The sequence below is a fragment of the Pogoniulus pusillus genome, chromosome 28 (assembly GCF_015220805.1).
Source record: "Pogoniulus pusillus isolate bPogPus1 chromosome 28, bPogPus1.pri, whole genome shotgun sequence".
Classification (NCBI taxonomy): Eukaryota; Metazoa; Chordata; class Aves; order Piciformes; family Lybiidae; genus Pogoniulus; species Pogoniulus pusillus.
Window position 1 is genome coordinate 9,755,007 of NC_087291.1, and position 20,752 is coordinate 9,775,758.

The window sequence follows — 20,752 nt, forward strand, 5'->3', positions numbered from 1 at the left end:
AGACACCACTCTTTCTTCCCTGGTGCAAAACTTAGTTTTGTACTAGGTGAGGAAAAAAGGCTACAACTCCACTACAGCATTTTCCTTTTGAGCTGCTGCAGCAGTGCACTTTAATATTTGCTGGTTAACCAATTGACATGTACTGTTTTCATTGCAGTGACATATAAACAGTAAGTATTTGTATTAGAGAAAAGCTGTACAGCAAATCATGCATATACTTGTTTTAAAATATTATTAGTTTTTCACTTGTATGGTGTTCAAATATGTACTAAGGATCCCCTAAGAATAGAAACAACAACAAAAAAACCAGAAAACAATCTACTAATTTAATTATGGTACAAATTCATGTCTTACCTGCTGTAGGAGGAAATAAAGGTTTGGCATTCCAGCAGAAATATCAGCAAGCTGTAAAAGTTGTTTGACCACTCTAATGTGAAAATCAGTTATCATCTCATAGGCATTTGCACTTTTCCTTCTGTTTCATTACCACTGTGGTTTCTGGTATTCCAGTGCTCTTGAGCACAGAAAGGTTCTGCACCAAATGGTTGGGTGCCCAGCCTGCTTGAAAAAAAAAATCCCCTTGATTAAGATCTAATAATGCTTCCCATTCTGTGGACTCTTCATTTGGGCAATTTTGCTAATGCAGCACAATATGTAATATCATTGTACCCATCTGACTTTTCCTCTGATAACAAATAATTTGTTCCAAACCTTTTTACCTTTTTTTTTTGCCCTGTGACTTGCCGTGCACACGTTAAGTGCTTGCTACAGCAAAACTTCTTCACTGTTGTACCTTAGACAATATATTTAATGAACTTTACCTGTATTGCTAAGGGCGAGGAGTTAGCTCTAAGTAGACTGGGGCTTTCACAAAAATTAAAGCCCTGAAGAGATGCTTCATCATGGGAAATCACTGCCAAATGTTTTGTGAGCTTTTGCTCTCCTGGCACACACAGTGTAGAGAAACCTTTTTCAATTTTAGCATCTTGACATTCAGCTTCTCTGACTTCTGTTGCTTTACCAGTTTTTAGTATATGAATATTTTCCATTAAAATGCATAGATAGGAACTTGCTTATATTGAAATAACAATTGAGATAATATATAGCTAATTAGAGGCTTAGCTTGTGCTTTGCAGGAACTTCTTAATCAGATCCAATTAAAAAATGCATTTTATTTTTAGCATAGTCTAATTTTTAAGGAGCTAAAGCTTAAAATCTGATGAATTTGCAGTGATTTCATGATTTGATATTCAGAAAGTATGCATCCTGAATACTAAGTGAATGTTACTGTGGGCTATCATGGCTGTGTTTTGTATTTTGACCTTGAAAACTGGGATACTTTAGTGTTTTTCACATTGCTAACTTTGAAACACACTAACTAGAAACAAAACCCAAAAAAAACAGTACTGAAGGTTAGCAACACTTTTATTTCAGTTCTCCTGGGGCAACAGTTTAAAATTGATGGAGGTGGAGGCGAAGTGTCTTAAAGATCTTCAAATAGCCTGTAAGTTCTGGTGATGACAGCACTTTAAATTATCACTATCCTAAGAATGTCCTTTTGTCCCGGCAAAGCCTCACATAGCTAGAAGGAAAGGTGACTTCGAAATGGGGTTTAAGGCATGCCAGCAGGGCAGGGATGCCTAAGAAGTTGCTGATCAGTCCCTTTTGTTGCTGTGCATACATTATCCTCCTGCATTGTGGATGGGTGTCCTCACAAAATGCATTAGTGCAGTAGCGTTTTGATAGGTCAGGTAAGTAGCTAGGTGTAAAGATTATGCTTTTTATGTCAAGTAAATGCTCATGAGCCTTGTCCCTTTCTTTGCTGGTTGTTAGCAAGCAGCCACTACACTAGTACCTGCTAAGGCTAGAGGAAGAAACACAACTGCACAGAGAAAGTTTCCTCTGGGATAGATAGAGGTATAAGACAGAGACAACAGAGTTTTTGTTGTCTTCAGTGAGTGGGTAGTTACCCTGCATGTTCATTGCTTACACTGGAAAAAAAAATCACAGAATTGTCAGGGTTGGAAGGGGCTTCAAGGATCATCTAGTTCCACCTCCTCTGACATGGGTAGGGACACCTTCCACTAGATCAGGTTGCCCAGAGCCACATAGAGCCTGGCCTTAAAAATGTCCAGGGATGAGGATTCCACCTTGGGCAACCCGTTCCAGTGTCTCACTACCCTTATGGTGAAGAACTTCTTTCTAGCATCTAATCTAAATCTCCCCTCCTCTAGCTTGGATCCATTCCCTCTAGTCCTATCACTACCTGACATTCTAAAATGTCCCCCACCAGGTTTCTTGTAGGCCCCCTTCAGATACTGGAAAGCCATTGATAACTTATATTTTAAGAGAGCAGAAGAAAATGTAATCAACTTCACCTGAAAATATAATTGTTTTTATTTAAAATGTTTTAGGTACCTGGGATTAAGAAAGTGGTCCCTTTTTTTTTCCTAGTTAAATCATTGTGGTCTCTGTATTTGTGATTGTCTTCTCCTATTCCTCCAATATCTATGCTAAAATTCACAGCATCCATAAGGCACAAGTCCTCCTGACCTAAGTTATGATGATGCATAAAATAAATCATTGCAATTACTGAGGCAGTCTGAGGCACTTAGTAGCTTGCACAATCACTTCTTGAAACATGACTGAACCAAAGAAAGGATCATTAGTTATTTCCCTGGAGTACTTGAACATTGTAACCCTCTCCAGAGGGTTTTATTAGGGAGTTAAGACCTGGCCATTTGTTCACACATCTCATTTTATCTTTCCTTTTCCTAGCTGCTCTGTGAAAGCTGATGAATACCAGAGCATGTCTCTTCCTCACCCACAGCATTGCATCTCCCTGTCTGTCGTAGTTCAGGTCAGGTAAATGACCAGCCGGGTAGGAAGAGCCCAGCAGTGACAAAGTAAAGAGGTTTAAGAAGTCATTACTGGAAGGACTTATGAGAGTAACTTCCTGAAACATGTAATATGAAAATATTTTCCTGAATAAGGAGGAAGAAGCTGATTAGATGATGTCTCAAGTTTATACAGAAAAAGACTGTAATTCTGTACATGGCTTGATTGAAGCTATGAAGGTTGGAAAGGAATTGAAGCCAGAACTTGGGGAAGGCAGGTCAGGATCAGAGATATGTGAGAGTTTTAGTTTTTCTTAGGTGACATCATAGGTGTTGGCAAGGTCTGGGTTTTCTGTGCTATGCTGGCCAGCCAGTGGTGATGGAATGCAGTGAGAGGTAGAAAATTGAGATGCGGTTATAATATATATCAGTGGACATATGCATCCCCAAATGGTGCCCTTGCTCCCAAAGAAACTGCTGTGCATACAGTGTGATCTGAAGAGATGGCAAGTGGCATTGCTACCTCTTCCTAGAGGTAATATCAATGCAGGTTGCTCAGGAAGTTGAGGAGGAGACATTTTGAGAGAGAAGGGGAGTGATCCAAGGGAGAACACTTGCTTGAGTGATGCTGCCTCTTGTGGTCAGTGAAAAGGATAGGGGAAAGAGCATTGTGTACGCATGGTAGTGGCTGGAGAAGAAGAGCTAGAAAAGGGCAACCGGAAAATACAAAGTTCAGTGACTGGTGGATATATGATGCTTTATGGATGGGACTGGCAGTAGAAAAGTATGGTTTGAGGGGGTTGCTCAGAGACAGTTGTCTTGGTTAAGAGTGGGGAGGAAGTGAGGTCCTGTCAGGGAGAGATTGGATGTTAGCTGCTGATAACATCTGAGCCCAGCAAGACAAGGAGCTGCCGCTGGTTAAGGGCTGCTCCAAGGGCAGATCAGATGTCCTTGTTTTGGGGTTGGCAACATCCATCAGAAGGGTGGAGCAGATGGCTGGAGGCAGTTACAGCTCCAGCTGTCCCAGTGTGATGTGCTACTGCATGTCTGGCAGTTCTTCACACTGTCAGGAAAACATTTTCCCTAGTGTTGCTGTGAACAGTCTTCTGATGTCAAAGTAGAAAGTGAGTCCGAGAGGTGCAGTCTGGCATTTGCAAGGTTTCGTAGTCCTGACTGAGGCAAAACCCAGCAATGCATGCAGTGTGCAGTCTTTTAATCGATGCCAATCCAGTGAGAGGTCTGGCTAAATTACCTCATACAAAAATAGCATTTTGGATTACTTCTGTCAACTTTTTGTAGAAGAGAGGGAATTTGTGCATGTTCCTCCACAAAGGAACCATTCTATGCAGAGGAGGACACACAGGCACACAGATGAGTGTTTACTCAAGACACCCTGCATTTCATTGTAGATACCATGTGACTTGCCAGTTGCCGTGGGAATGATACATTTTTCCTTCCATAACTTGAATAAATATTGAGGCTGCCCTTGGTATAACTAACTTATCTCCTTCCTAAAGTTGGGCACAGTTGTATAATCTGAAAAAGCAGAGAGGAAACTCCCAACGCTCAGGCTAGAATAACTTTGGAGAGTGTGTGGCTAGCTAAGAAGCAAGCATGTGAGACAAATAAAAGTAATTGTTTAAAATCATAAAATAGGAGCAATATAAAATCATAGATTTATAGAATGGCTTAAGTTGGAAGGGACTTCAGAGATCATCTACTCCAACCTCCCTGCCGTGTACAGGGAAGCCTCTCAACAAGACTTGGTTGCTCAAAATCTCATCCAGCCTAGCCTTGAACACTTCCAGGGAGAATGCATCCACAACCTCCCTGGGCAGCTTATTCCAGAGTCTCACCACCCTTGTACTGAAGAACATCTTCCTAAGATCCAGTCTAAAACTACTCTCCCTCAGCTTCAAACCATTCCCCCTCATCCTGTTGCTAGACAACCTTATGAAAATGCCATCTCCAGCCTTCCTTTAGGTTCTGAAAGGCAGCTATAAGGTCCTCCTGGAGTCTTCTCTTCTCCAGGCTGCACAACCCCAGCTCCCTCATAGCAAAGGTATTCCAGCCCTCAGATTGTTTTTGTGGCCCTCTTCTGGAGTAGCTCCAACAGCTCTGTGTAAAACATTACTTCGTACTGTGCTGGCTGGCATTGTATATTTTCTGTTATTTTGATTGTTCATGACACTTTGGTTTTCTTCAATACATGAAAATTCCACTAAATTTATCATTTACCTTTTTATTGCATTATTATAGGCATAGGCATGCAGGTAAAGTCTCTTCCTTGTTGCAATCTTGCAATAACATTTCTTTATTCCTTGCGCGCTGTAACCTCCACTTTTGAATGAATTATTGCTGACAACAGCTGGTTGATTGTTAACCTGCTCTTTCTTGCCTCTCTTACTCTTTTGTTTTTCACTTTTGCTAAATGTAGACAACAAGCCTTGCATCAAAGCAAAAAAAAAACCCAACAAAAAAGGCCTTTAATTTGCTCCTGTGCATGTTAACATTAGTAAAAAGCATTTTTGCTTGTTTCTGTAGTAGATTATCTGTTGACATCAGAGAGCTTTTATCCTACATAATAAATGCAGAATCAAATCTCCTGCTATTAGGTGAAAGAAGTGAGCTCTATTTTTCCTTCCAGATCCTATTTTTTCCCCTCCTTTTTTTTTTTTTTTTTTTTTTTTTGGCAGCTTTATTGCATGCTCTCCATGTTGCTGTCTACTTAGGATACATTATCGTGGCTGTGAGTGATTAGTGGCTTATCTATTTTTGAATGATTTAGAGACATGAATTAATTAGCAAGGAAAAAACCATTAGAAGGCATTAGGAAAAAGGCTGGTCATTTCAAGATGTTTCAGAGTGAGGTAAAACCATCATCCAGACCCAGGAAAACTGTGTGAATAGTGATTTCTTCTTTTCTCAAAAGAAACTGCCACACTTTATCTAACTTAGTTGAAAACGACCACCAAAACACAGGGTATAAGCTCTATTTTGTGACATCAGCTGTTGGGCTGGAAGTTAAATTAATTTTGTTTAGCTTTGGGTTTTTTTTACTCCCTTAGTGTTCTTTTCACACTTGCTGTTAGAAGCCTTTATTAAATGTCATTGCACTTGAAAGAATTTGGTTCTGGAGTTCCTGAGAACAAGCCCAAGCTTTACATAACTTAATCTTAAGCTGTTTTGTGATACCAGAATCAGATTTTGCTTAGTGTTAGCCAAGTATTCACTCATGAAGAATCAGCTGAGTCCTTCTGTGACTATAATGTATCAACACAAACAGGAGATATGCTTTACAGTGATAAATATAATGAGCAGCACCTCAGTTTAATAGACAATTTTTAGTCTTCCAGTTTTGGAATTGTAGCTTATAATGTGGGCAGTTTTTTTTTTGTTAGGGTTTTTGTTTGTTTGTTGTTGTGTGTTTGTTTGGTTTTAGTTAGAGTAGTGACATTGTCAGCAGTGAAAGGTGCTATGAAGACAAGGCAAGAGACAAAGGTTTCTCTGGTAGATGGTAAATAAGTAATTTTTAAAAATAATATTTTACTTTTACCAGGTACAAAATGCAATGAAAGGCAAAGAAAGGGATCAGCAATCTTGTCTGTTTGACTTGGAAGCTGTATATGTCTAACACTGGTAATTAGAGCAGTATAAAGCTGACAATGTCCTATGTTTACTGCCATCTCTTCCATTCCTTCAGGGGAATGTATTTATTGCTATGTCCATTGTAGAGATTGTAAGGCCTTTGTACACATGTCCTTACCAAGGTGAATATTAGTCTATGTTAATAAATTAAATCCACTGGTGCTAGTGAGCTGTCTTCTGCAGGTTTCATTCTTGTGTGGAAGTTGTATGGGGGCTGCTGTGGAAGCCAAGTCTGAGCCCTGTTAGATGTTAATCAAGTTGTTATCTGATTCTCTTTATATCCCAGTAAGCTATTGAATTACACCCTTCTGGTGTTAACATTTATCTCAAGCATAACTTCTGTATATCTAGTCAGTCATCTTCCATTCTTCTTTCCCTGAGGCATATAGCAATAGTACATTTTAGCAGTCCTGGGGTATCTGGGTTAAGTCTGTAGTTCTCCTTGAATCCTCAGCAGTGCTTCCCACTTTCTGTCCAAGACATAAATCCTGCAGCTTTTTTATTATGTCCTTCAGGTTTGATCCATTGCCACTGATATCACTAGAAGTCAGTTTTTGGTAGTTGGAGGATTGAACTGTTGCTTGAACTACATATGCCAGAGGGATGCGTCTGATGCTTCACATTTTTTAAGTATGTGAGGGAGGTTTTCTTCTCTCTTTACTTTTCCACCCCCCCCAGTTCTGGTGAAGACAAATTCAAAACTCTCCTAGGGCAGAAATGTAGATTTAATTCTCCTGCCACTTACTCTGGGAACCTTGGGACCTGGACCTCCAGGCATGATAAGCTCCTGAAGGGTGGGAGATAAAGAAGCCCTGCCAGCCAGGAGTGAGCAGCATTTGCAGGTAGAGAGGGTAGCCTGACAGGCTGCTTTCTGTTCAGACCAATGTGTTCTGCCACTGATTCAGCTGCAGGGAATCCACTTTTTTTTTCAGGAGGGAAGAAAAAAAGGTTGTCTTGATAAGTTTCCAATCAGCTCCACACCCCACCGCACTGCTTGCAAGCCTCTGGAAGGGATGGTTGCCACCTGCCCCTTTTGTTGTACAGTCACATTAATTTGCCCTGGTGTAGTATGCAGATTTTTCTACAAATAAATATGCTCTGGGCCTGCAATTCTTCCATGTCTAGGTATTTTTGAAGTAAGTGCTGCCCTGCCAGCTGTGAGAGAATGATAACAATATTTATACCATCCTCACGTCTTTTGTCTTCTCTCCTTGCTCTCTCTCCCTTTCTTTTTCCCCTTTGCTTTTGTGCAGTTACAGAGAGAAGGTCTTCCTAGATTGTCCTTGCCAGGGTGGTAGCTCCCTGTCAGGTTGTCAAACCTCTCTACTAATAGCTATGAAGAGCATGTGCTGTAAGAAAGGGAAAACTGAAATGGATAGCCTTCAGTTGTCTTAAAAAGACATTTTTCATGTTCTAACAAGGAGTTGTAGAGTGTTAAGGTTATGATATCATTACTTCAGTGGTTGCGACACCAGTAAGGGTTTTTTTCATGTTATGTTAGAAAGTGTGCCCTTTTCCCAGTGCTGGAGGTATTGCCTCCTTTCATTAAGCCTGCTCCACAGAAGAGCTGTCGTCTTAAATGATAATAGTTGGAGGTAGCAGCAGGCCAGTCAGGGGTATGGACAATTCAGTCTCAATGTGGGGCAATTCTTGCTACTGACCTCTTATGCAATGCTGTGTGAGGCTGCTCTTGACCTGTATGGATTTTTTATGTTTTTCAAGTGGCCTGCACAATGAGGCACCACCACTGGGGAACATCATGTAACTGAGCTTTTGTTTTGGTTTTCTTTTAGCTCTAGGACCTCACCACTGCTGCCTTTCTGCTCACATAAGGACTCGCGTTTAGCAGTGCCGTATTCCCATGAGCGGTTTCTTTCTTCTTAGTAATAGGGAAAGCAGAAATAATCCTACTCTCAGCAGTTTTGGGATTACAGGCAAAAATTGAGTTCCTTGATGTATGACTGTGTAGGGATATTAATCTTTTCCCTGATGCCTGTTGTCTGTCATCTCTGTCTTACCAGCACTGTCCTTTTGACCCCTCTACAAAAGTAACTTGTTATTACCGTTGCCTCTGCTGCAGATATTCAGCATGCAGATGACAGCACCAACAGTTTTTCTAGAAGGGGCTTGTTCCTTGCATTATCAGATGTGATATTCAAAATTGGCTTCAGCAGCAAAGGATTTTGATTTATTTTATTTTCCCCATGATGTGGCTCACGCTCATTTGACAACCGCTTGTGAAGTTGATAAATTCTGAGGAGGTTTTGTTGACCCGAATGTTGGCTCTTTGTTGTGCACCTCTGAGACAGATAGCTCAGCATGAGACCACTGGGAAATTTTGGTACAATTGCTCTGCTGGGGAGTGTGGTGGTCGAACCATTTAAGGTGTTTTGTAGTTTAATGGACTGATCAGAAGTCACTGAGAGCCAATACAATCACTGTGTAGGGCATTTTAATGTCATTAGTGGATTTCTGTTTCTCACAAATGTTTACGAATCTGCTTGTAGGATTTAACGAACCTGGACAGAGCTCTGAGCTAAAGCAGCTGTAACTCTGAACTATTGCTGTGTCTAAGCTAGTACTCAGTGAGAGGGTTTGGAAACCTCAGTGTCACATTGCAGAGGCAGGTGCTGCCAGCTTTTGCAGTGGGTACAGCAGGGTCTCAGCAGAGGGCATTTTGTTTCTGCTTTGACTCTGCCCCACGGCAAGTCCTTAATATATATAGGAAAAGGCAGAGCCTTAGTGAAGGAGAAGGATGTAGTAATAAAAAAAACCCCAAAAACCAAAATTCAAAACCCAAACCAAAATGACCGTTCCATCTTTGTCAATTTTTTTCCTAACTCTTCTTTTGCATACATGATATGTGCCAGAGTTTGATTCTAACATCCAAGCAAAAAGATGCCTGCCCAGGAAAACAGTAAGTCTTCTAAAATGAGGATCATAGAATCACAGACTGAACCAGGTTGGAAGAGACCTCCAAGATCATCCAGTCCAACCTAGCACCCAGCCCTAGCCAATCAGCTAGACCATGGTATTAAGTGCCTCATCCAGTCTTTTCTTGAACACCTCCAGGGATGGCGACTCCACCACCTCCCTGGGCAGCCCATTCCAATGCCAGTCACTCTCTCTGCCAACAACTTCCTCCTAACATCCAGCCTAGACATCCCCTGGTACAACTTGAGACTGTGTCCCCTTCTTCTGTTGCTGGTTGCCTGGGAGAAGAGACCAACCCCACCTGGCTACAGCCTCCCTTCAGGTAGTTGTAGACAGCAATGAGGTCACCCCTGAGCCTTATCTTCTCCAGGCTAAGCAATGTCCTTCTCTGTCACCTCATTGAGTACCTTCCCTGTGCTGTAGTGGAAGCCAGTTTACAGTTGTGCTTCTGAGCCTCCTTTCTGCTCCTGCTCTTTTATTTCACAATTCTTACATGGAAATATTTGTGTGTGTGCAGAAAAGATCCACAAATTCATTAGGTAAGGAGAGTCTCATCTTTAGAACACGAATAGCCCCAGGAATTCTTCGTGTGTGTCTTTTCCCTTACCTCTCACAGGCATGCCCTGGCACCCGCTGAAAAGGCATGGAGTCAGAAGTTATCAGAATTATCTGATTGCATTGAGTCAGTTTTACCAATTTATGCTACAAAGACAGAATGTTCCTGCCCCCTGTAACTCCAGGAGGAGGCAATTTCTTTGTTATTTAATGTGATTTTGAAGCAGATAGCCTGTGTAAAGTTTGCTTTCTTGCCTGTTGCCCTAAGCAGATTCTCTACGCCTTTGCTCAGTTGTTTGGCAGTAGGGAAATCTGTCTGCAGACTGAGTTTTCCATGCTCCATTAAGTTCAGAGGCGATTTTAGCTTACCCGTTATTGCTGCATTACCTCTTTTACCCGTTTAAACCAGCAGTGTGGGAGTCTGTCTGTATCTAGGGGTTTACTGGGGTAGCTCTGGGTCAGGGCCATTTCTTTAAAAAGGCAACTAGAAAGGTGTTGGAGAAAAGTTCTGTCATTGGGAAAAGCTCATTTTGGACGATTAGTTAGGGGTGTTCCAGACTAATGGGCGCTTCAGTCATGGGTAAGATAATGAAATAAGTCTTTGCACAGCTGTCCTGTCCTGTCCTGTGGAGGAATGATGTGAAAACACAGTTTCTTTTCAGGGAAGCAGGCATCTAGATAAGCAGGCATCTAGATATGCTATGTCTGTAGCAGAGCAGCATACTGTTGTTTTCTGTGAGAAAATAAAACAGCTTCACAATGCTATTTCTAGCGGTGGCTATTTCTCATAGGAAGAGGGGTGGCAGCACATTCTGGATGTTGGTTCCTCTTTTGGTTAGTTAAAAAGGCCAAACTCATGAATTCAAGGGACATGGAAATATCCCTGACTGATACCAAAGCTGCTGCTTAATTTGGCCAGAGGTTGGATTCTTGTCAATTGCAAGTAACCCAGTGACTCAAGATCTTCTGTAGGGAAGCTGGCACACTGTAGCTGTTTTCTACACTACTGTACCTACCTCTGCTTTCTTCTGTCCCAATGGTAATTTTCAGAAGGTCACATCCCTACTTATGCAAAGCATAACCTGCACAAGCTAATGCCCTCTAAGAAAGGACTCCCAGCTGCTTCATGCCTATAAGCATATAAATATTTATACCACCCCAGGGTTCCTTTCATGCTGAAAATAAAGGTAGCACTTGTCTGGTGTTAAAATATATTACCCCAGAGATAAATGGCTTATTTCAGTATTAGAAAGATGGATGAGAGAAGTAGAAAACTGACCATAATGTTGGTTGGAAGATCCACCAAGTTCAGAGGACCTTCCTGTTGGGAAGTGATGTAGAAGTTGATAGTGCTGTGTTTAGCTATCAAGAGATGATTAGTTAAAAGCTGCAATAAATGTGAACTGTATTGGCTGATACATAGGTTCATGGACACTAGCTGAATTTGCTAGTGGTGGATAATGTGCACCAAAGATTGATTATAACATCAAAGCAGGATGTGAATGGTGCATTTGAGGGGACAAAGCAGGGAGAGACTTACTCAAGGCCACATGGGGAGTCAGCGATTTACCCCTGTGGCATCTCTGGTGCTTTACCTTTTCCTGTCGCGCCTCTGTGAAATCGCAAGCCCAAATGTATTCTGACTGAAGCTGCTGGGAGTCATTTCCCACCCTTAAGAAACTGGAAGAAAGTCAAATAAGCAGCATGAGGGGCTCAAAGCCCAGGTGCAGTGCAGTGTCGCCTGTGTAAGCTGTGATTCTGCTGCTGATCTGCAGCGCGACCCTGCTGTAGCCTCTCTGCCCCATTTCATCTGCCTCCCCATGAAATGGGAGCGAGGGTAAGGCTGAGCCGCGGCGCTCCTGCGGGCTCGGTGCAGGTTGCTTCGGCAAGAGCTGCGTAAGGCTCTGAGGAAGCGCTGGGAGGCTTCCTTGTTAATTGGCAGTACAAAGAGAGTGTCTCTAGAGTCAGTCTGCGGACTCCTGGGGACTCAGCTCGGGTGCTGCCTTGCTCTTCAGTACACGCTGCTGTCACTTGGGGGCCCCTTGCATCCTCCTCCTCCTCATCTGCCGCTGGATTTATATGCAGCATGCTGAGAGCAGCCTGGTTTTCTTCCAGCGAGAATTAATTATTTCACGGGCCATTCAAGATTCCAATAAATGAAGCGTGCCCTGATGTCATTTTAGAGTAATATCTGTAGTGAAATTGGGAAAATACATTGGACTAGTCTTTGTGGTTTGCTTTGTTCAGGTTAATTTTTTTTGCTTGCAGTGCGATTAAAGGGTCTGATCGAACACAAACCCACGTTATGCTTAGATGGGATTTCAATGAAATACTTAATTTTTCTGTTAAATTATTTTTAATAGAAGATGGCAAAGTAAAAGAATTCTTTAACCTTTACCTTTTTTTTTTCCCCAGCAGTAATTATTGTAGCTAATTAAAATCCAAACTGAACCTGACTAGCCTTGCTTTTGCATAATTTTTATCTTTCCTGACATACTAGACTGATTTTTCTCTTCCTTGAAACTGATAATCCAAGAAATGACAAGCAGAAAAGCCTTATAAAAATCTCACTATTGGGGCACTTTATCTTGTTAATCTGCATACAGTCACCCAAAATGTTTTTTGAACGTGTTTCTGCTTGGTGAGATGCTGAAAGGGGAAGACTGAACATCATCTTCCAGAACAACCATTGTTAGTGTCCTTTCAGTGTGAGTGAGCTTTCTCCCCCCTGGTGCTCCCTGTTGACTCGCTGCCAGCTGCTTACATGTGTAATGTACATAGGTATGCTTAAAATCCATTCCATATATGTGTAAATTGATGGTGTGTACAAATACAGCACCATACATCACAGATATGTCCCATATATGCTGCAGTTTGGAGCATCAGTGAGCACAAGGAAAAGAGGATTTGGGCTGTTTTTCAGAGGATAGCAGAGAAAAAACAGAGAATTGGAGGAATTTATTTTTGTGGGTGAACCTTCCTGTTACTGATTCACTTCAGTGCTGCACCTGTTTCTTGTTCTTCCTCTTTTGCTGTTTCTTTCATTGCAGCTTTTCAAACACATAGGCAACAAAAACCTACGGCTGGGGAAATGGAAGATTACAATTACGCATCAGTATCGCCGTAACACGGCTGCTCAGTACCGTCCCTTGGGAGTGTTACAATGAATATCTGACATTAATTGGCTCAGTACCTGTATGTCTGACCTTGCAGAAATTTACTAGATCTATTCTACATGTTGTTTTACTGATAAAGAAAACTTCTTCAGGGCAGGGGTTGTGTTTTTGGACATGCTTGTACCACAGTGACAACCAGAAGCAGCAGATTCTTGGAATAGGAAATAAAATAATAGAAAGAGGGATCATAAAGTGATTTCCACCTCTTGTTTGGCCAAGGGCTGATCCTCAGTGATTTTTAAGCCACTTGAAGCACTTGTTCACAGGATATCAGGGGTTGGAAGGGACCCAGGGAGATCACTGAGTCCAACCCACCAGTCCGAGCAGGATAATACTATCTAACACAGATCACAGAGGAACACACCCAGCCAGGCCTTGAAAGGCTCCAGAGAAGGAGACTCCACGATCTCTCTGGGAAGCCTATTTCAGTGCTCTGTGACCCTTACAGTAAAGAAGTTCCCTCTTGTGTTGAGGTGGAACCTCTTTTGCTGCAACTTACATCCATTGCTCCTTGTCCTATTCCAGGGAGCAGTGAGCAGAGCCTGTCCCCCCCTGCTCCTGGCAGCCTTCAGATACTTATAAATATTTATCAAATCCCCTCTCAGTCTTCTTTTCTCCAGACTAAAAAGCCCCAGGTCCCGCAGCCTCTCCTCATAAGCCATGCCTTCCAGTCCCCTAATCATCCTCCTGCTCTCCACTGGACTCTCTCCAGCAGATCCCTGTCCCTGTTCAATTGGGGAGCCCAAAACTGAACACAGTATTCAAGATGAAGTCTCACCAGAGCAGAGTAGAGGGGGAGGAGAACCTCCCTTGATCTGCCGGACACTCTTCCTAACATACCCCAGGATCCCATTGGCCTTCTTGACAAGGGCACCTTGCTGTGCCATGGGTAACTTGTTATCCACCAGGACCCCCAGGTCCCTCTTCACAGGACTTCTCTCCAGCAGATCACCTCCCAGCCTGTCCTGGAGCAGTTTATTATTCCTCCCCATATGCAGGACTCTGCACTTGTCCTTGTTGAGCTTCACCTGGTTCTTCTGTGCCCAGCTCTCAGTCTGTCCAGGTCTATATGGATGGCTGCACATCCTGCAGCTGTCTCAGCCAAGCCTCCCAGCTTGGTGTTGTCAGCAAACTTGCTGAGCAGACACTCTGTGCCCTCATCAAGGGCATTGATGAAGATGTTGAACAGGACTGGCCCCAGCACTGATCCCTGGGGGACACCACTAGTCACAGCTCTCCATCTGGACCTGGCACCATGGATCACCACCCTCTGAACTCTGTCTTGCAGCCAGTTCCTAACCCACCTCACTGTTCACTCTTCCATCCCACACTTTCTCACCTTGCTCACTAAAATGTCATGAGAGACGGTGTCAAAGGCCTTGCTAAGGTCAAGATAGACTACATCCACTGGTTTTCCTGAATCTACCCATTCAGTTATGGCATCATAAAACGCTATCAGGTTAGTTAAGCATGACTTCCCCTTGGTAAATCCATGCTGACTACTCCTGATAACCTTCTTCTCTTCCAAGTGCCTTGAGATGCCCTCCAACAGTAGTGCTGGGTAGTGTCCACTTGATGCACAGGAGGATCTTGCAGGGGCCTATGAGCTGCTCTTTGCAGTGGCCGTCTTTCAACGTGCCCTGCTCAGTCAGCAGCAAAGCTTGGTCTCTGACTTCAGCTCTCTCTGGGTGCACGCTGCCTGTGCAGACATAGATGGTGTTCCAGCTCCCTTCCACCGTTTCAGGGAGCCATGGGGAAGACAGAGTTCAAACTGCAGCATAGCTGAGATTCACACACGGAGCTCTCAGTGGGCTTAACTTCCAGAGTGGGTGTTTGTTTCCCAAGTCAAAAAGTTATTCCAGAGGGAGGTCTGTAAACAGAATAGGAATATTTGAAGGAGTGCGCAGAGGCAGACACTGTGCACCTATCCCCATGGTTTTATTGTCTTTGTTGAGGTACAAGAGAGAACCTTTACAGAAGGTGTATCTACTTCTGCGTTGTGTAAGCGCATGCCGCTACCTGCCTGTCTTTACCTGTCCCTTGCTGTATTGGACCGTCGGGGAATTAAGTAAACCATCACCTCGGGGACACAGGGACTGGCATCCCCTCCGCCCCCTCCTGCGAATTAGCATGGCACAGGGGATGCCGAGTGCTGCTCACCAAGGGCGACCCGTTCCTCGTCTCTGTCCCTCAGCGCAAAGCCCCCTTCTCGACTCTGACCTCCGGCGGCGGGCAGAGCCGGCGGCAGGCGCTAACCGCCCTCTCTCTGTCTCTTTCTTCCCTCGCCTGTGCACGGAAGGCCAGCGATGGAGGCGGCGGCGAGCGGGCGCGGGAGGAGGCCGGCGCAGCACTGGTGCTGCGGAAGGTGTGGTCACGCAGCCCGGCCCCCGAGCGGCGCGGGAGGTAAGGCTTCCGCGGCTTCGGGAGCGCGGGGCTGGGCCGGCCGGGCCGGGCTCCGCGGCGGCGGGCGGGGTGGCGGCGGCCGTGGCCCCCAGCAGGGCGGGATGGCCCCCGGGGGGCGCGTCTGAGGGGGGCGCCGGGAGCGGGGCGCGATGGGCAGCGGCAGGGTGCGGGTGCCCGAGGCGCTGGCGGGCCGCGGCGGGGAGCGACCGCTGCCCACCTTCGACGTGCCTTACTTCAAGTACATCGACGAGGAGGATGAGGAGGACGAGTGGAGCAGCCGCTCGCAATCCTCCACCGAGGATGACTCCGGGGACTCTCTGCTTTCCGACAGATACGTGGTGGTGTCGGGGACGCCGGAGAAGATTTTGGAGCATCTCCTCAGCGACCTGCACCTGGAAGCCGCGCAGGACAAAGAGACGGGTAAGGAGCGAGCCCTGCGGGGAGCACTGGCGGCAGCCCCAGGCGGGAACGGGGAAGAGGTCTTGGTGCTGATCCTGGTCTCGGTGCTGGCAGAGCGGGGATCGCTGTCGGGTACCCGAGAACGAAAGTCGACCGCCAGGGTGATGCTCAACCCGTACCGGTATGCGGGTGGCAGAGCAGGGCGTGGGGCCCCGGGGCAGAGCTGCAGGCAATTAGCGGGGCCGCACACAGGGAGCAGCGACCGGAGCCTTTTCATGCTAGGCTGTCGCGGCTGCCCGGGCAGCGCAGGCTGCGGCGGGCATGGCACAGCACCTGTGTCTCTCCAGGCAGAGACTGCCGTTCCTGCTAGCCTGCAGCTGTTATATTGATCAGAATACTTGCTGTGTACTTCAACCTCCTGGTTAACTGTTTTGCCACCCTCCTCGGTATTTTGGCATATCTTTGTTTCATAAGCATAATAGATAAATTTCCTCATAACCCAAGGCACAGCGTATAGCCTCACATTGTACTTGTGTGCCTTCAATCAGAGACTGTAGTTTGTTTCAGCCTAGAGCAATTATTATATTGATCGAGCTACTTGACATGCAGTTTAATTTTCAGCTGGATCTCTTGGCTGTATGCACAGCTTGCTGTCACCTAGAGCTCTTGGGGTAGTTTATCAGAAGTGCCTGCAAGCTTCAATTCATAGATAGTTTTAATGAAAGCGGCCAGGCTGGGGAGACTTTCAGACGTCCCGAGTAGTGAAGAACTGAGGAAGGCAGCTGGCTGCAAATGGGGCCGTGCATTTGATCCTTCCCAGTAGGGTTAAAACTTACTCGTGCTGCCCGTATATCTCTCTCTCGACAAATGAGATTACTGAGAATAAACACACTTTAATCCTTTTAAGTGACTGAAAATATAAATAACGTCTGCAAGTCCCAGAGGAACGTCGGGATTGGGTTCTCAGAACAACTCATTAGTTTAAAGTGGGACAGTAGGCATATTCCTAGTGCTGCGGTGGGGATGCCTTGAAGAAACACATAGAGTGTCTGCTGGTGATAGTACAGTATTCCTAGTGCTGCTTTTGTCTGCCTAGACATTAATATTTAGTGCAGAGAGAAGCTGTGCTTGTTTTCCTTCCACAGATACCCTCAGACTAGTTCTGCATATCATTTACTTGAGCCATCTCTTAGTGTAGTGAGGATCTTTCCTTGGCTTTTTAAGGTCAAATGTTGGATCCAGAATAAGTTTCTCCATTAATGTTTGTCATATGCAGCTTGAGGGACATTAGCTGCCTGTTTTTATAGGCTGTTTAATCTTTTTTCGTGAACTCACAATCTTATTGGAAAGCAATGAGCTTTTTACTAGTGGTATGCATTAAATTTTAGTGTTTGCAAATGTAAAGCGTTCTCTGCATAAAGCGTTAGATGTTGTATGCACCCTCACGTGTGCTACCTTTTCTTTCTTTGCTCCGTGCCCCCTCTCTTCCTCCTATCACTGGGAGGCTCTGATGAGCCTGTTCTTATTGTTAACGAGAGGAGCTAGTAAACTGCCCTCAAAACAAGTGCTAAACCACTGCTTGCCTGGCTGTTAGCAGATGGTAATGTATTTAAAGGTTAATTGGCTTCCCCACACCTCTTCTGCTTTATCCTGACTCCTCTTAGAAAGAAACAATTAGCTCTGCCCTGTAGCCAGGGTTAACTGGATCCCAGGGACAGAACAAAGTCACTGTGCCTTCAGTTTTTTGCCATCACAAAGAAGTATGCTAAACCTTGCCCAGCGGCCCTGCAGTTTCTCAAGGGTAGTTCATCATGTAGTTTTCCCTTGACTTTATTAATCTGGTGATATAGAACTTAATTGAAAAAAAAAAGACTCGAAGAGTTAAATTTTCCAGTGTTTCACATGGCAATTGCCTCTGTAATCTTTTTTGTCGGTCTGTTTTACTGTCTCAGTGGCATTTGACATGAGCAAATGTGGAAAGCAGACTGCACATGTGTACATCTTTGTGTGTGCACCTGAAGGCATTCTTCTGCTGTTTGTTTGGATTTGTGGTTCTGTATATTTTTTTGTAGTTCCAGTCTGGCCCATCTCCGAGACTGTGGAGTTAGAGAGTCCTGCAGGCTTGTGTTTTAGCAAGCATAGCTTTGTGGAACATAAAAGGATGTTGTTGCACCCAGCTGCTGCTCCTGCTGTCTGTTTGCCAATTCCAGGATGACTTCCTGCTTTCCCTGCAGCCTCCAATCCAGTTTGCTTATTTGTGTCCCCAAAGAACATGAGAAAGAGCTGTTCTTACATATGCTGGTGTGCAGGGGGCTGTTCTGTTTGACCCTTCACACTGTTTCCCAAGGAGGGATGCTCTGAATGCTTTGAGTCCCACCCTTTGTACAACAAATCATAACTGCAAACCCTGATGGTCATCAAAAAGAACGCCACTATTTCCTGGGGCTTGCTTGGTCATGGAACACTGCTTTCTATAAACACTGATATAGCTGCATGATGTGCCATGTAATGCTCCCAACTAGCCTTCATTTTCTAAACCAAGCCATCAGGTGCCATTTGCAGCTGGGAGAACTTTGAGGCTGCTTTGGAATAAATTTAACTGAGATGCTGACCAGGGCTCAAGGCTGCCTTCAGCTTCTGCTAAACCTGTAGCAAGACAGTTTAAGAATTTTGTTGAAGGATCATAGAATCACAGAATGGTTTAGGTTGCAAGGAACCTCTAAAAGTCATCTAGTCCAACCCCCTCTGAAGTATGCAGGTGCATACTAGATCGAGTTGCCCAAAGGATACCCTGCTGCACTAAGCAGGTGGGGACCTGACCTGCAGACTCATCCCACTGTCTGTGACTTGTCTAAACATGGTTACAATGGCTGAGGACACAAAGAGGGACACTGCAGTAGGCACAGGTAGGCTAGCTGGCTGCTCAGCTGACTTCTGTAGGCAAGGATGTCTTGAAAGCTGGAGGTTTGCAAGACTCTAACATATTTAATAACTGTTTAATGATTGGGGATTTTTGATGACGACTGAGTCTGGGAGTATATGTGAGTTTTTGAGGCAGCATCTTCAATTTGGGCTTGCCAGCCTTTGATGTCAAAGGGAGAAAGCTTTCATCACCCTGACTTATTACAGCCTGTAATGTACTAACCCTCCAGAAGACTGTTCCTGTTTCCTACAGTGAGATGGATGGAAATTTAAAACTTCTGCCATGAACAACTTTTCTGAGTCATCTCTAAGGCTGTTGGAGTCACTGGGGGATGTCTGAGTGTGTACTTCAGAAGACAGCTTGAAGTTTTAAGAACTGAACAGAGTAAGACATTTGAAATGTGTCACTATCCAGGCAGAAAATGCAAGGCATAACTCCTGGGCTAATCCTTATCAAAGATGGAGATTTGAACAAGTAATCTCTAAGAGGCTGAATCTCAGGATCCCTAATCCCATCCCATTGACTGCAATGTTACTTTCAGAATTGTCCTTTATTGCAAAAAACTTTTCTTTCTTGGGCATTAGCAGCAGCATTTCCTTCTCTGGACATTATACTGATCTAGACCTTGGAGTATCCTCTGACTGGTCTTTGTTCTTGCCTCACAGTGGTTGCATTCAGCATTTGGCAGCCTCTGGAACGACACGGGGATCATCACATTCACTTCTGCTCCTCCAGGCTTGCCTGGATCTTTTAGAGCATTACCTTGAGGCAGCTGCAGCAGAACATAATCTCCCTTATCACATCTGATGACATTACCTGTCTTTTACCTCTACTGTGGGATTCACTTTAGGAAATTAACAGAGTGAGGAAGAGATTGATTTGTGAGGGTCTTTGAGAAAAACAAGTGGTGGAAAATGGAGATACGGAGAAAGGATGTATGTGAAGGATGGTATGGCTGGGGAATGTGATGGTGTCAGTCTTTACTTGTGTATGCTTTGAGTGGACTGGGTGAAAGAGATTGTGGCAAGGGAGGAGGCATGGTGATTTTGGTAGACTATCACAGAAGGTGGGATGGCAAATGATGAAAGGCCTTGGGAAAGGTTAACAAGACAGAAAAAAAGGATGAATCCTCATGATGCAGCTAAGATAGATGTTTGGAAAGTGTAAATATGGTCTGGGTTTCTTAAAACCAAGGGGAAAAAAGGAGTAGCTACCTTTGTACCATGCTGCCTCACCGTATCTGGGACTATGCATGGTCCTTGGATTAGTGGCAACTCTTCCCAGTCACTCAGAAGCAGCTTTAGCTTTAGGGACATCACTTGGCATCTAGGAAGGGCTTTCAGACCATGACTGTTTTTCCTAGAACTACTGCATAGTATTGGTTAATTTTCCAAAAATCCATTCTGTTTCTACACTTGCACCAGGGACATTGCTTTGATGTTAAGTAATGGCATCCCTCTGCAGAGCTTTATGCCACCTGTTAGGAGAAGGGTACTGTTTTGCATGAGCTGATTGTAGTCAGCTTCTAAGTGATGTTGCAGAAAAGAGATACAGCTCTGCTTTTTGTAAGTGTTGTCCTTTGTTTAACAATCCCTTGCTTTTGATATTTTTGTTTGGTTTGGTTTTAGCTATAAAAGGTGCTAGTAAGACTTTTCTTCACTGAGCACAGTAATGACTGTGCTCAACTGGTCATTACCGATGAGTAAAAGTTGTTGGAAGAGCTTGCCCTGGCTGCCACACAGTCAGCATCAGCATATCTGATGCATGTGGATTGGTGTCAAGGAGAATAGTTGCACACTACTTTGTGATCCTATCTTCCAGTTTTTAGGATGGAGAGAATAAAAGCTTCCTCCCATCCTCTACCAGTCCTGTATAAC

General features: G+C 44.3%; 1 protein-coding gene across 2 annotated transcripts in view; it reads left to right on the forward strand.

Moving 5' to 3' along the window:
- The window catches only part of RAPGEF5 (Rap guanine nucleotide exchange factor 5), a 184,464-nt gene that overhangs the window by 90,622 nt on the left and 73,090 nt on the right, over positions 1-20,752 (forward strand). For both annotated transcript variants that reach the window (XM_064167093.1, XM_064167094.1), the window contains exons 10-11: positions 15,450-15,553; positions 15,885-15,973. In XM_064167093.1, coding sequence (XP_064023163.1) covers positions 15,450-15,553; positions 15,885-15,973 — 193 coding nt within the window. The remainder of the gene's footprint in view (positions 1-15,449; positions 15,554-15,884; positions 15,974-20,752) is intronic.